Source organism: Cuculus canorus, chromosome 1, assembly GCF_017976375.1.
Source record: "Cuculus canorus isolate bCucCan1 chromosome 1, bCucCan1.pri, whole genome shotgun sequence".
Classification (NCBI taxonomy): domain Eukaryota; kingdom Metazoa; phylum Chordata; class Aves; order Cuculiformes; family Cuculidae; genus Cuculus; species Cuculus canorus.
The window spans coordinates 70,503,004-70,516,354 of NC_071401.1; the positions used below are offsets into that span (position 1 = coordinate 70,503,004).

Consider the following 13,351-nt stretch of genomic DNA (forward strand, 5'->3'; position numbering starts at 1 on the left):
AAAAAACAGCCTTCTACAGTTACTGCTCTCTGCAACTAATTAATACTGATCTCTCTTTTTCAAATCCCTCAGCTGTACACAACATCAAAATAAATCTAAGTCTAGGATGTAACTTCATGGAAATTCTTCCAGAGTTGTATAAATAGGAATAGGATCAGGTGCTTTTGCCATATTAACGACTATTTCTTCAAAGCGAACACAACTGATGCTGCATATGGATTTAGGAACTGTTTGCTGAAGCTGTAGATCAAAGGACATTTAGCTACCTTAACATCCTCCACTTCTGTAAGTGGGTTGTTCTCCCAGTACCCTGAAATTTAATTTTAAAGAGGAATCTTGTCAACTCTTCTTGCAGGAAGTTGTGTTTCCTTTTCTGCCACTTTCATTCTCTCTAATACATGCACGAAAGAGAGCATACTGTTAAGACTTTCAACTCCATGTGCATCAGCTGTAACAGAAAATTTTCCTTCACCAATATTCAGGAAGAACATTGACCTTTCCTCCAATGCTGATCCTCCCCCAATTATCCATACAAGTCAATTCCAGATACTGTAACAAATGGCATTGCACAAAGAAACTATTAGGAATTCAACTCATGAAACTACCAAGCTCCTGAATGATTTTAGTCTCATAAAAGAAGAGGACTTACAAATCCTCTTTAGAAGAGACCAGGATAGAAGATTTATGTTGTAAATTTCTATATAAACACCAGTTTCCAATATGTTTTGAACTGTGGACTTAGAAATTTAAAAATCATGTTCTAGACTGATACATAGCAAATGCAGATCTGGCAACAGGTTAACGCTCCTTGGCCATCTTCCGTGGATGACTTAGATGTATTTCACAAACCTTCATGGGTCAAAAATTGATGCATTATGGAAAGAAATATGCAAAAGAACAGGCTCGGAAGAGACCACCAAGGTCTCTCTCGAGAAAGAACATAAGAGAACTAGAGATCAAAATCCAACTTTCTGAAGCAGGTACCTCCTGTGCTAAGTGAGAAACCCCACATATGTTATTAACTCACACATACATGGAAAAAGACATAAATTTTATCGCGCTTCTACAATCACAGAAAGCTTTAACCAGCAATTTATTTCTGCAATGTGAAAACTCAAGAAGTTGCCAGTACTGAAATTCACTTGAAGATTTAGTTATATTTTTTACATGCCTGGAATTATGACTCCATCTGTGTGAAGAAACTACACAGTAAGACAGCCTGAGCTGCAGAAGGTTGGGTTTGGGGAGGCTTTTTGTTTTTCTTGTCTTGAGGGTCTTGGTGAATAAGCAGCTGACCACAAGCCTGTCCTCGTGGCAAAGGCAGCCAACAGCCAGTGGGGCTGCATCAGGCAGAGCACCACCAGCAGGTCAAGGCAGGCGATTCGTCCACTCTACTCAGCACTAGTGAGACCCATCTGGACTGCTGGGTCCAGTGGTGGGCTCCCCAGTATAGCAGAGAGATGGAGAGACATACGGGAGAGTCCAGGAGTGGGCCTCAAAGATGATTAAGGAACTGGAGCATACTTCCTAAGAGGAAAGGCTGAGAGAGCTGGGACTGGTCAGCCCAGAAAAGGCTCAGGGGTATCACATCCATGTGCAGAAGCAACTGATTGAAGGAGTAAAAGTAACAGAGCCAAATCTTGCTAAGCAGTGCCCAGTGTCAGGACAAGGGGCAACAGGCACAAACAGGAAATCCTATTTAAGCATCAGAAAGAGGGCAGTCAAACAGAGAGAGTCTCTGTCCCCGGAGATGTTCAACACTCAACCAGACGTGCCCTTGAGCAACTTGCTGCAGGTCACCCTGCTCTGGAGGGTCCCCTGTCCTCAGCTGTATGTCAGTCTGGGAAGCGCTCTGTTCTAAGGACTGTGGGCTTGTGTTGATTCTGTGGAGGAGGACTGTTTCCAAATAGTCACCCATCTTTTCTGTGTACTTCAACTAAAATAGATACTTGGCTAATTATTAGACTCCTAATATATGACGCAGTCCTGCTGTTAGACTGGAGCTGGCTAAAAGGCTGTACTCCAAACTCATCCCACCAGGCAGGCAGCCTAAAGCTCCATCCCTCTAGTCCAACGTCTGCATTTGAGTAGCTCTCCGCGTACAGAAAGGGGTCTAGGACATCAATTGGGAAAAGAACTGATGAAACTTTATGAAAATATGTGCAGACAAATGTCCCGATAAGCATTTATACAGTTGTCCCTAAAGGGTGAGATTTCATCCTTCGCTTTTGAGGTTTCCAATTATTTAAGTCTCAACAATAAATGTGTCCAAACTATCTATTTCAGCTAGAATGTAAGGAGAATTTTACTACAACAGGTTAAAGCATTTTACTGCTGTGGAAGGGAGGGAACTCCTCTTCACAGAGCAGAAATTTGTCATAGAAAAGCAAGCAAACATGATTTCAGTATTTTAAAAAACAATCCTCTCACCAATACACAAGAATAAGAAGCCAGTCCATTTAAAAATATACCTTTATTTAATGTAACCCTTATGGGGAAGTAGCCAAAATGGTCCACCTGTAAATGCTGGATTAGCTGAGCTTTATGAACCGTGACAAGGGATGCAGAAAACACCATCACACACCACTGCTACTTCCCCCCCATGATGCACAAAAGCATAAAACGCTTGGGGAAGAAGCTACTAACAAAGGGAAGGATGAGGGTGTGGAGAGAGCGAAGGAAAGGGCGAGTTCATTATTTTTTAAGCTATGCCTGCTCCCTTCCCTGCTTAACATTGAGGGAAGGAAGAAAAAAAAAAAAAGGGAGAAAAAGAGTTGCTAGTTGCTGATGTCATCAAAGTGCTAACATTAATCACTCACAGCATCACTGGTACACGCACAAGAGCATATAACAGGGATGTTCAGGCAGCACACCATCCAAGGAGAGGCAAGCAAGAGAGGCAGGAAAAGACATTGTTTTTGCTCCTGTATGTTCTTTGAAAAGCAAGGCAACAGCACCTTTAGACAAGATGTGCTCTTGCATGAATTTAAGTGGAAGAGACAAAGAAACCATGCCACCAGCAGCATCGGAGAAAAAAACTGAAAGCACCAAGCAATGAGAATTCAGTCCAGGGAATCTGAGGGGAAGAAAAAGCAAACTGGCAAGCAGAGACCAGGTAGGAAATAATTCATGTGAAAAAGGATGCATAAAATTTAGTGTTCATGTCATTTTTGCAGCAGCATCACTATCTGAAAATTCTGTTCTGAAATTTCTGTCAGGAAGTGACAGCAAGTCCTGACTTTATAATCTCTAAAATATCAAATTGTTTTTTCAAACATTTACATGTCAGTAATTGTGTCTTCTAATAACTGCTATTTTCTAACAACAGAAATGTAGTATTGTTATTTAATTAAAATCTGAACACTCCACTTACAAATTGCTGTGAATAAGAAACTATTGTTTCTAGACTGTGCTAGGAAGTGCTCTACAAAAAAGAAACTATAATATTAAGCTATTGGGATCTACCAGCTAAAGAGAAGACAAGTGAGCCAGTAAAAACTTTGATGTTACTAATGCACCCAATTTTAATACCTGCAGAAGTTAGGTAGATGCCAAAATGTGTCTGTCTAATAAGGTTATTTGATAGCAAACTCACTTCCTTTATATTGTTGTATCAAAAAGGGTGCACTTAACCATATGAATAGAATGGCAGCATCTATCCAGATCAGTCATCTCTAAGGTTTTACATTGTAATGAAAATAAACATACATATTTTTCTTCCCACTTCCCAATAAGTATAATCTAAAAGCCTTGAGCAACAATTTTAATACATAATTAGCCACAGACTTCTTACTATTAGTGTTACTATCAAAATCCCACTAAAATAATATATATTTTGCCAGCCTCCTATCTGGAATAAAAAAACCCAGAAGTATTACTGAATGATTTCAGAGTATGTTATAAGCAAGTCTTATAAGCTTTCTTCATCAGAAGAATTTTTAATAGTCATTTAAATTGTTATTTAGCCAGGAAATTTAACATCTTAAACTTGATCATAAGAAAAGTAAGTAATTTTTATAATAAAATCCTAAATAATGAAACATAGTGTTACTGTTGTGGGCATTGATGTTCATTTAAAAAGTAAGAAACTTTCACAGTGGAAAAAACTTTCATACTAGTGCCACTAGAAGCTGACTATTAAACTAGAAGAGAATCAGTTTAAATTGCTGAGGAAGGCTGTTTTTCAAAAGTTACCTTTCACAACAGCAAAACCGAAAAAGACCACACCAAACAAACAAAAATATACACTGGCTGTTATTAAGGCTTGTTTTACTATAAAATAAAAATTTTAATTAAAAGTCGACCAAAGCAGAAGCTAAATTTTTTGTCCTGAAATGAATTCTTTAATAGAAGCATTTAGAAAATTGCAGAAAATAGATGTTTTCCTTACACTATATACAAACTCTTTAACACAAACTCAAAATCTCAAAATATTGGCAGGTTTTCTAATGTTCATTTTATTATGAGGAGGAGTGTTAGTTCAGGGCAGCCACATACAATCATTTGGCACAGAAAATAATATTAGTTATGTTTTTTAAAAAACTATTTATCCAAAAACTATGCTATAGTGAATACCGTATTCTACCAACTTGCTTAGCTTGAGAAAGCTTTTCCAAGAGTCTGACTATCATCAAGATTAAATATTACAGTTTTGATGCCACCAATGTACAATCATGACAGCCGCTGCTCTAGCAGTGGCTATGGATATGCTAATTCACGAGCAAAAAATTAAGAATATCAGGGGATGAAAAACTAATGTAAAATGATAATGGAGAGAAAATAATATCTGGTCATGTTTCCATGTAATGTTTTGGTTTTAATTAACTGCAAAGTGAAAAAATCAAGATTGGTGGATCCAAAAATCCACTCCTACCCCTCACTTGCTACTTAACAGAAGAAAATTCATTGCTCACAAAAGCAAGCTTTGAGATTACAGAAAACACCAAAATAGTAAAATAAAATGCAAAATACGTAGACTAGAGAGAAAACCAAACCCCACTTATCAGCATACTCATTGGGCAAATATTTTGTGTGACAGGTAGAGTTAAATAGTTGGATGGTCAATCTGTCTATAGTTTAATCCCAAACCAGACAGTGGTTCAATTCAGCTTAGAACACATGCTATTTTTTTTCCATAAAGTTTGACTCATAGTATAAATTATGTTCAATATTAAGCTTTTTCTCCCCTATTAGAATTTTCCTATTTCCCTATTTTTCCCTATTACTTCTATTAAAAAGAACTCCAGTATTGCTCTGAAGGAGAGAGACATTTATTAACACATCTGTGTAAATTTCTGATCATTTCTTTTTCCCTGTGGGAGATGTATATATTTCAGAAGTACAATACAAAGCATATTAATATCTCCCCTTGATAGTCTTGAAGAGGTTTTATTTCCCTTAACGTTACCAATCCACAAATTCCTTAAGACAACTTATCCTTGTTTTAGGGAAAGTCCCAAATATGTGGGCAACATGTATACCAAAGCTGACACAGGGGCAAAGTTTGAACAGGATGTTAAGAGCCAGCATCCCCTTGTTCCCTGTTGCAAGCACAGTCATTTGAAAAAAAAAGCTGTGAAAATAAGTGGTTCCTCAATTGCAAATCCTGAAAAACACACCATCTCTCATGGAGATAAGATATAACTGGTCACCTGGACAGGCAGCAGCTCCAGTTGAATTTCTATGGGCACATATCTAGCCTTTCACTTGGGAAAAAACAAAGTTTAAAACACCCCAAACTTTATGAACTGCTCGCTCTCCCTTTGAAGCAGCAGTACTAACGATAACTGCATAGTTTCCTAATAAACTCCTTTCCTAAATTACAGAGCACTACGATTAAGATCCACACAACATCTCCAGTGCTGCACCTTCTCAGTTACCTCCCTAGCAAACAGACACATCCCCTTTCCACAGCGAGATCAGCATCGTGAGAGAAAAAAAACCTACCTAAACAACATTCCAATGGGAATAATTGTCCAAAACATCACAGGAAACACGGCAATGGTAATTTGGCCAAAAATGGCCAGTTGTGCCGATAGCTTCTACAGTGTCATGTACCACCCTAACTGGAACAATATGCTATCGAGTTACTCGAGAAAGAGCTTTCAAAAGGAAGAGAGAGTGCCCACCAGTCGCTCCTCCTTTGTCGTTGAAAACCTGACTCCACTGACAACATACATCGTGTGCGTGACCTGCCAGTCTGCCAATCCCTCCAGTGACCAGTGCAGAGTTTTCAACACGCTGGAACAAGACCCAGCATCTGCGAGCAACACCAAGAAAGAGCTGGCACTAGGCATCTGGCTCACCAGCAGTGTCCTGCTCCTCATCATCGCTGCAATCCTCCTATACGGCTGTTTGCACCTCCTGTGCCGCAGGAGACGTGAGCGTTTGCAAGGGCAAAACGGGACCTCCGAACAAGACCACAGGAAGGTGTGGACCAAAAGCACGGCACATGTCTCACAGGAGTTCAGCAGTCAGGGTCAACTGACACAGGACATAGAGGAAAAGCACCCAGGTGGCATCCAGTTGGCCACAATCATTGAGAATCCCTCAGCCTGCAAGGAGCCCGTCATGCTGACTTCCAAAAGCCTGGAACGAGTGCCAACAACAGAACAATGCTCTGCTATAAATTAGAAACCTTTCATCAAGAAGATTTTTACAACACACAACATCCGAGCTGCTTCAAACACATCACATGCGTTGTCAGCGCTCACCATGGGGAGCTCCAACTGTTCACTGTAGCGCTACCAGCTGTACCTCTGGCGTCACATCCCTTTCCAACAGCCTATATGCAGCCAGAGGTACTCAGAGGCAAAGAATCAGATTCCCAAGAAGTGAGCACTTCAGCCACACCCTGTTATTAAAAAATTAAGCATATAGCAAATAATCAGTTTATATTCTGAGGGGATTTCTGGGGTTGCTTTTCTTTCGTATATATAAAAGAGCAAGATAGCAACTCTGCAAGGACACTGCTAATGAGACTAAGGAAATACCCTGCGTTATTATATTTTGCATTCTTCTGTACCCACCACAAACCACCTTCTGCTCCGCAAGCGAGTGACATCCTGTAAAGGAAAAGGAGTTGAGAGAAGCAACTCCAGGCCCTTCTTTTTCTCTTTCCCTTTCAGTTTTAATGATAAAACTCATTCACCAGCTGCAAATCTCTATCCAACTGCACAGTACGTTTTGTGTGATGAAGGGGCAAAGTGAAACCACGCCGAAATATATTTTATTTTTGTAACAATCAAATCTGCAGATCCTCTCAATCTGCCTTGCGCTTCACGATAAAGTGCAAAGAAAGGCACTCTGGACAGAAATCTCTTCACCCTCACAACATGACGCATCTTGTCTGGCTTATGTGTATAAGTCATCCTGTTTTAAATCTCTCAAGTGCATTTGTGTTCCTAAAAACATAATAAATCTTAGTATTGCTGTATAGTGTGGTATGTCTAAAAAAAAGATACACTAAGACTGAAGGCATTTTAAACTTCAGAACGTACGCATAAAGTCAGCTCTTGTTGATGCAGCTTAGTTTTACCAGTAAAGCCTAGGGAACCGCTGGCTGGGCAGCTGCCATCCCTTTCCACCATGCCCTGGAAGCTGAGGTGATGTACAATTTTGGCAAAGGAGCACCCGATGAATATTTCACAGCAGGCAGTGGGTCTTTTCTCTTACCGTATTTTGACAACATTTCCCACAGCTTGTGAAAGACGTCAGCTCCCATATTGCTAGGAAGACAGGAGCTGGCATAAGTTTAATGTGTCATCTTTAATTTTTCCTACTAGGATAGGTATGACACGCAGAAACACAGGCTGAATAGGGGACCACATTACTTTTAATAAACACTTCAAAATGTGGTTTTATCATGTTAAGTTAGCACTAGCATGTTCTCTATCCCCTACATAGCATTTCCTCCAGCTGACACATTTTACTTTGTCTTACACAGCAGCCTTAAATAAACTGTGAAGAAGACAACAATTTTCTGCTGTTTCAAACAGTGTTTCATGAAACAGGCACTAAAAAACTGTCTTCAGAGCATGAAGCCCATACCACAAGTTTACTGCCAAAAAGGGGCAGCTAGGTAGCAGGGACAGGAAAAAAATGCTTCAAAATGATCTTGTGATCCATTTAACAGTAACACTTCTCTCACTAGGATTTCATCAAAGAGATAAAACATGATTTTAATGTTAAAGGGACAGAACCAAGAGACATTCTCATCTCTGCCAACATCTTGAGCCCGTGACCTGTTTACTTTCTTGCATCTCTGTTTCTTTATGTGTGTTTTAAGGCAGTCCAATACATATATTTACAAATATTTACACGTTAAACACACATATATATAAAAACCATACTGAGAACAAGGAGCAGTTCAATCCTCAAGCAGTTTTGAGGCAATTCACCTACTGAATTTTAATATTTATACACAGACACATATATACAAAAAGACATATGTGTATGTCAGATTGAGAAAGCAAGGAGTTAGCAGGGAAGCGCTGCCAGGAATAGGATTTCCCTTATCTAAATATAAAACCATTCCACCCAAGGAGTTTACTATGCACTACTTAGATAAACATCTACATCGCCTCATGAGTAGTGGATATCTCACACCTGCCGCAAATGAGTGATGCATAGGTACTGTCATCTGACTTCTGCACTAGTTTTGAAGAACTCATGTCATCACATACTCTCACAGAGCTACATGACTCTTTGTCTCCTGCACAGAAAGTTTTATTACAGATTAATTCAGGTTCATTCTGACAGTTCTGTGTTTTGGTATTTCACTGTCCAGTTTTAACAGTGACTTAGTAAGAGGCAAACATTCCAAGTGATTATTAAACTGATAACAAGATGCATCATACTGCAAACTGATACTGATTTGTGCACCTGCACCAGGTAAGAAATCATTATATTCACACTGAGAAGTAATTTCCAAAGGGCTTCTTTTTCACAGAACAAATAAATTAGCATCTACAAAATGCAGAAGACATACAAACATGAAAATCTTTGAAAAATGCTGTACAAGCCAGAAAGAGCTCTTAAATTCTGGTCTGCACAATCTCTATAAAACCAAATACTTCATTAATGTGCAAAGTTGGTTTCAAATCCCCAGAAGAGTCTCTTTCTGGTATGTACATTATTAAGTATTTTATTCAACCAGCCCATTTGAATCTGCTAACATTCATTTCATTAACCCTACACACACTTCGTCTGAGCAAAAGGATTGCAATGACCATGCTAGATGAGCTTTTAAATACTCCAGCTCACTTAAAAGGTTAATGAACTTTTGCAGACTGGCTCCTTCCCACCTGGCAGCTCTGCTCCCACATCAGCAGGTGAAGCAAGTTGTATCTGGGGGTTTCTGTTTAACTGGATGAAGGTACTGCTCAAAAAACTTCAAATGCAACAGAGAAAGTGGACACAACTGTGTATCCTAAGCATCAATATACACTACTATAGACCAAATGCTTTGATTAATTTAGAAATATCTGTGAACATTTTGAGATCAAAACTAAAAATTTCTTTAATTGCTCTTAAGTGAGCACATTGTTTGCGAAAAGCTTCTGCACAGAAAATGTTTAGCCCTTACAGTCCAACGCATGCAAGTATGAGTGTGTATAAGTACACACGCACAAGAAACCACAATGCTCTTGTCTTGACCTAAATTAATACCATGGGTTGCCCATAGAAAACTAAACCAAAAAACTGAATCCAAACAACCCCCCAAAAAAACAATACCCAACCAACAACAAAGTTCAATAAGGAAAATAAAAAGGAGGGACTCTTTATCAGGGCATGTAGTGATGGGATGAGGGGTAATGGCTTTAAGCTGAAAGAGGGAAGATTTAGATTAAGTATTAGGGTGAATTTTTTTACTGTGAGGGTGGTGAGGCACTGGAACAGGTTGCCCGGAGAAGTAGTGCTTGCCTAATCCCTGTAGTTGTTCAAGACCAAGTTGGATGAGGCTCTGAGCAACCTCACCTAACTGAAGGTGTTCCTGCCCATGGAAGGGGAGTTGGAACTGGACGACCTTTAAGGTAGCTTCCAACCCAAACCATACTATGATTCTATATTCCTTGGCTTTATGATCACTCCAAATATATTGAGTAGTTGAAGAAATAAAAAAAGACAAAAAAGTAAAAAATACATAGCTAATCTATACCCCACTATTACCCAGGCAGGAGACAATTCAACAATATATAACCATTAAAGCACCCAAATAAGGATGTGTTCTGTGACAAGCCTAGCTATACAGTACACAGAATACTATCATGCAATTATATCACATGCTAGAATGTGTAGGCTCTATCAGGTTAGAATTACCAGCTGTTACTTGCTGGTAATCTGTTACTTGCTATATACAGTAGAAATGTTCTCCTAAAATTCCACACAGATATCCTCAATTCCAAAATACATTAGACTCAAGAATGAAAATAGACTCAGACTCAGAAATATTTGCTAATCTAGGCACACCTTGTTATGCAACTTGCTCCAGAAATGCATATAAGAGCTCCCTCAATTGCTCCTGTCTTATACAGAAAAATAATCAGTTTTCTGAAAATGTATAGTAAAGATCACTAAACTCATTTTAACAATGTAACCTAACTGATAAAGAAAAGCATTCACGAGTTAATCCTCTGTCACTCACCTCACTGTATCATTACTTAGCTAAATTAAGTTAGCAATACCTACTAAATTCAGTGGGCTTTTTGCTCTTTACACTGCATCTGGCGAACTCCTAAAATAGTAAGGAACACAATAACTCTAATGGAGGAAAATCCCACTTTCCTATAATTTACTGTTCCATCTTGTAGAAAATACTATTCATGGTACCAGATAATCAGCTATTATATTCCACATTAAAGACAGGAATCCTTTTCCATCTCCTTTACATTTTAAAAGCATCAACGTTTTAAAATGCAGCAGATATATTAGGACTGAAATTTGTAACTTATGAGCTGTCTCTTCAGCTCTCAAAAGCTAGCTGGCTGTGCAAATATCTTCACAGAGATTGCACAATATAAATAGGATATGATGTGCAGAAAATAACAGTAAGATAAGGACTAACCATGCTCATGTTTAAGTAGGAGCTAGATAACGAACACAGCTAGATGTGAAAATGACACAGTGTACTTGTATAAATTACAAGAATAATTGAGTACAACTGTTTTTTTAGTTAACAATCCTCTGATTTAATCCTTATACTTTTGGTTGTGTTTTCCATACTTTCATCTTGCCTCCCTGATATTCAAGAAAACAACGCAGAATTACGAGTGACATCTTGTTAAATATTCTCAAATGATTTGCTGAAGATATCACTGCTGGGTTTTACCACTGTTGGATGTAGATCAATATTTCTGACTGAATATTAAAAATGCAGATATATGTTAATGTGCTATGCCTTTAACTGTCATTAAGACTCAGGTAATAACTCTGAAGGGTAAGAAATCTGCAGAGATCAGGGTGAATAAACCTATCCTTCCAACATACAATACTGCACACACGAGCATAGCATCCGTCCTGCAAATACCGGCTAACTTTCCTCACTTCATAGCTCCACAAAAGCCCACCACTACTTTCTTGTGTCAAGTACTCTTTCAACATAAGCTCTTTTCCAGCCTCAGTATGAGGCATTGCCTTAACCCACAGAGTACGTGACTGCATTATCATGTACAATTCAACTGAAAACTTGTATAAACCTTCAAGACACTCCTAATTTGCAAAGCAAGAAAGATGATGAAACTACAGGAGATCAGATGGCCAGAAGGCCAAGTTCATCACAATTTGAGGTCCTTAGGTTGAAGATGCCAAAGAAATACTACAGTTTTTTTTAAATACTTTAAGTAATTTGGTATCCAATAGTTTAGGATGATCAGAATCTATATTCCTTTTAAGTCAGATAACACCTGAAGCAGTTTTTCCTATCTGTTCCCTTTTCTCCTGCCACCATAGTTGTCATCACTGTAACAAGGGAGCAGCTGCACTCAAGATGGGCTCTTGTTCTCACTTCACCAGATGACTAATTAATCTCTTCTTTGATTCTGCTCTGCCACCATAAGCAACTGTGCAATGCAAGGGGGTTGAAAGAAGAACTTATTTTTAGCTATGTCAGAGAAGACTAACCATCAGTCTAACCACTTGCACTTTTGGCTGAAACATATGGTAAGCTTCACAGCAAAGTCTGAAAAAAGGTGTATGTTGAATTTAAAATACTCGCAAAACATATTTGAATCCATTTTTAGTGACTTACGTATTCCATTATTTCTATAATTAAAAAAAATACCTTCAAACCTTAGTAAACCATAAATAGAAAGCGAATTAAATCCAACCTTTGATCCATAGAGATACTGTGGCTGTGCATTAGGCTGCTTATCTCTCTGAAACTCTTGAGAAAATGGTAGCACGGTCCGAACAAATCTATAAAAACAACAGAAAGAATTCATTAATTATACATAGGTTAGTAGGTGTGCACCTAAGGCACCTACTGCTGTAACACTGCTTTTGCCTACATGTAAAATCAAAGCTGGACTGGGAGCCTTTCAGCCCAAGTTGAAATCAGGGAAGCATACAGCCTGCATTGCCCAAAAGCCTGGACCCAAATCACAGAGCAGTTCTCCATCACCTACTGGGACCCTGTTCTTCCAGTGGTGTGCAGGGTCCCAAAATATGTCTTACGTCTACTCTAGCCCAGCCTAGCAAGAAAAGAAGCAACTAACAAAGTAGCAAGAGCCTCTCAGAGAGAAGTTGGTCCTTGTGCTTCCAAAATCAAGTCCTTGAGAGTGAATTACACCTTCAAAGAAGAACATGACATTTCTACTTTAACGCTGTGGAGGTGCTCCCTGCAAAGTAACTCACATCAGGAGAAATACTTTAGGTTAATATCTTTAAAAACAAAAAGTCACGAGGAAGGGTGTAATCCTTGCAGCAAAATCCACATTTCAAAAGTTTGATCATACTTTAGTGTATGTACCAATACAAAATACATTGAGATTTAACTTTGTAGATTGTGCTGTCTGCACAGATGCTTCATTAACAAGTTTACTGGAGATGTTGATGGAATGCAAAATAATCTGCTACATATGACAAGTCCCAGTGATTACTCTATTTTCCCTCCTTTCTCTACAAACCGTACTCCTTTTTAAACTGACATCAATTTTCAAGCCCTAAGAAAATCTCTAAAATGAAAGAAATCAAAAGAGGTATCATGTCATTTGAGATAAGACTGAGTTTCAGCGTGTAGTCATATTGGACAAAAGCTGATAAATTATCACTAAATTAAAACCCTTGCAAAGAAAAGCGTATTTCAGAATATAAATGTGGGTGCATGCCATGACTTGGAAAGCTGTACCCACTC

The 13,351-nt window shown here is 38.7% G+C and overlaps 2 protein-coding genes across 5 annotated transcripts in view; one reads left to right on the forward strand and one right to left on the reverse strand.

The window, feature by feature from the left end:
* Nucleotides 1–13,351, reverse strand: part of CYFIP1 (cytoplasmic FMR1 interacting protein 1) — a 93,515-nt gene that overhangs the window by 20,482 nt on the left and 59,682 nt on the right. For all 4 annotated transcript variants that reach the window (XM_054055712.1, XM_054055717.1, XM_054055707.1 and 1 more), the window contains exon 23: nt 12,327–12,414. In XM_054055712.1, coding sequence (XP_053911687.1) covers nt 12,327–12,414 — 88 coding nt within the window. The remainder of the gene's footprint in view (nt 1–12,326; nt 12,415–13,351) is intronic.
* LOC128850780 (fibronectin type III domain-containing protein 9-like) lies at nt 2,815–11,384 on the forward strand. The gene is made up of 2 exons (XM_054055770.1): nt 2,815–3,115; nt 5,826–11,384. Exon 2 carries the CDS (start codon nt 5,962–5,964, stop codon nt 6,631–6,633), a length of 672 nt encoding a protein of 223 aa, XP_053911745.1. The 5' UTR covers nt 2,815–3,115; nt 5,826–5,961; the 3' UTR covers nt 6,634–11,384.

Bases quoted from the DNA above. Each gene is read 5' to 3' on its own strand.
- LOC128850780 (XM_054055770.1), top strand. From the start codon at position 5,962: ATGGGAATAATTGTCCAAAACATCACAGGAAACACGGCAATGGTAATT.